The sequence below is a fragment of the Benincasa hispida genome, chromosome 1 (assembly GCF_009727055.1).
Source record: "Benincasa hispida cultivar B227 chromosome 1, ASM972705v1, whole genome shotgun sequence".
Classification (NCBI taxonomy): Eukaryota; Viridiplantae; Streptophyta; class Magnoliopsida; order Cucurbitales; family Cucurbitaceae; genus Benincasa; species Benincasa hispida.
This window is the reverse complement of record NC_052349.1, coordinates 94560845-94563627: the sequence shown is the minus strand read 5'-3', so window position 1 is coordinate 94563627 and position 2783 is coordinate 94560845. Positions and strand designations below refer to the sequence as shown.

The 2783-nt window shown below is 35.5% G+C and overlaps 1 protein-coding gene across 1 annotated transcript; it reads left to right on the top strand.

Moving 5' to 3' along the window:
• The first annotated feature begins 221 nt into the window (after positions 1-221).
• On the top strand, positions 222-2571 carry LOC120070217 (GEM-like protein 5). The gene is made up of 3 exons (XM_039022090.1): positions 222-758; positions 845-1119; positions 2108-2571. Exons 1-3 carry the CDS (start codon positions 443-445, stop codon positions 2300-2302), a joined length of 786 nt encoding a protein of 261 aa, XP_038878018.1. The 5' UTR covers positions 222-442; the 3' UTR covers positions 2303-2571.
• Positions 2572-2783: the final 212 nt, after the last annotated feature.

The window sequence follows — 2783 nt, the reverse complement described above, 5'->3', positions numbered from 1 at the left end:
AAAACCAAGGAAAACCAAGGGGACTCACACTCTTGGCTCCGCTCCTTAATCCGTATTATTGATTTATTACGTTTTTGTTTCTTATATGGCTTAATTTTAAACATCGGTACTCGTGCGCCACGTTGATTAGAATACCCATAGGCCACACGTGCCACGTGTTAAACAATCTTATTAAAAAAATCGCCTCTTTTTAATTCAAACGTCGAGCTTTCTCCAATTCTTCCAGATTTTTCCATTTTCGTTTTCACAACTCAGCCGTCATTTTCCCTTAGAAAAATCCATCGTCGAATTTTCCTTCTTCTTCGTTGCTAAGGAATCCATTACAATCCGTTCTTCGAGAAAACGCGTCACGTTTCTCAGATCCCAATCCCAATTTCTCCCTATAAAATCCCGGCTTCATCTCTTGATCGATACCACAAAGAAAGAAAATCGGAAATCCACCATGGCCGGAACATCTGAAGATTCCAAACCCGCCGAATCTCAGGCCTCCCCTGCACCGACGCCGTCAACGGAGGATGAATCAAAGAAATGGGGGACACACATCATGGGACCACCGGCAGCCCCCAACGAGCATCCGGATAACCAGAAAGCAGCGTTCTGGAACGCCGCCGCTCAGCAGCAGATTCACCACCATCCGTACGTACAATACTCGCCGATGGATCATCGGCCGAGCACCAACCCGTTCGAGCCCGTGGTACACGCCTTTAATTCGTGGAGCAACAAGGCAGAATCGATCGCGCGTAACATTTGGCACAATCGTAAGTGGATTCGTTCTTAGATTGAAATTAGGGTTTTGGATTTTTTTTCTGTCGATTTAGGGATTTTGGAATTAAAAATTGTGCAGTGAGGACTGGGCCGTCGATGTCGGAAACGGCTTGGGGGAAACTGAACTTGACGGCAAAGGCTATAACGGAAGGGGGATTTGAGTCTCTGTTTAAGCAGACTTTCGCGACGGAGGTGAATGAGAAACTGATGAAAAGCTTTGCCTGCTATCTCTCCACCACGACGGGTCCGGTCGCCGGAACTCTGTATCTGTCGACGGTGCGTGTGGCTTTTTGTAGTGATCGCCCACTTTACTTCACTGCTCCCTCTGGTCAACCGTCTTGGAGCTACTACAAGGTAAACTCGTGCCTCCAAAATACGATTGTCTATTTATCTGAATTTTCTGAGCATCTTGGTAAATGTATTTACTAATATCACTGACTATAAACTGCCCTAATACATATATTTTGCTATATTTATAAATAGTTTTAAGGAGTTTTCTAAATTTGAAAACACCCAAAACTAAAATAGATTTTTAATTTATCCAACATATTAAAATAACATGTTATGAAACATAAGGTTGATATTTGATTTCAAAGTGAAGTTTTAAATTTAATTTTAATAGAGAGAGATTGAAGAGGGAAATTAAAAAACTTGGGTGGCTTAACCATCCTTGTGCAGCACCAATCATGAAAATTTGCCATGCAGGAGATTTTTTTACATTTCTTTCCATGTAAAGAAAATATTAGATATGGGATTAGATTAAAATTGTAATCATCTTAATTTCTTATAATATTTTTAAATTAATTAATAAACATTAATAAGAAAATGAGAATTTAGTTAAAATAAATGGAGATTAAAATGGTAAATTTTAAAATTGATATAAGAAATTGGAATTAAATTTAAATTCTAACCTTTTAGAACCTAGGACTGAATTGGAACTAAATTTATTTTGGAGATGTAACCCTTAAATGAAAATTAGACCTAAAATGTAAGACTAAAAAAGTGTTCTTTCCAAAAATATAATTTACTCACTTGTTGTCAAAATAAGTTCAACTATATTACTAACATATTCTTCTTTTAGTAATTAAGAGTTTTGTTATTTGAATTTTCATTCAATAAAATAAAATATTATTAAATTGTTTTTATTTTAAAAAGTTTGGATTTTATTATTAAAATTTTACATCCTTGGACACAAAAGAAACGGTTGATTGGATTAATTAGAAAAAAAATAATTTTTAAAAATGAAAAAATTTGGAAGTGGAAGAAGGTTATTGAACGAGAAAGGACACCCTAAATTTAAAATTTTTGAAGGAATGGAAATTGATGTTGTAATTGTGAGCAGGTAATGATACCATTGTCGCATATAGCGACGGTGAACCCAGTGACGATGCCGGGAAACCCGTCGGCGAGGTACCTCCAAATCACTACCGTGGACGCGCATGAGTTTTGGTTTATGGGTTTCGTCAATTTCGAAAAGGCAACCCATCACCTCTTAAACGCCGTCTCCGCCCATAATTCTCCCATCTCTGCCGCCTGACCGCCCTTACCTGAAACTTGGCTCACCATTATCTCGGCACTTCATTAGACATTTTTTGTGATATATAATGTTATGTGTTTCTTCAATTTTTTTTATTTTTACTATGGCTTTCTTGTTTTATATGTGTATATTCTTTTTTGTTAGTATGTAAGCCTTCTTTACTAAGATTATACTATTGTTAGTATACAATAAATCATATACCTTTACTCATGTTGTTTTATCAGCATGTATGTTAGTTATGGAGATCGATGGATGTGTTTTGTCATTTATGTAATCATTTAGTACAAAGCATTTTTTGGAAACCAAATGTCGACTTTACTTTTGGGATTCGGATTCTACAAATTGAGCTTCACTTTGGATGGAAGTTTAAAATCACTCTTCATTTGTCTTGTTTAAGATTATTTTAAAATATTTTTTTATCATTAAAATCATTTGATTTTACATTTTTAATTGTAATTTTTATGCTATTAAAATTGATTTT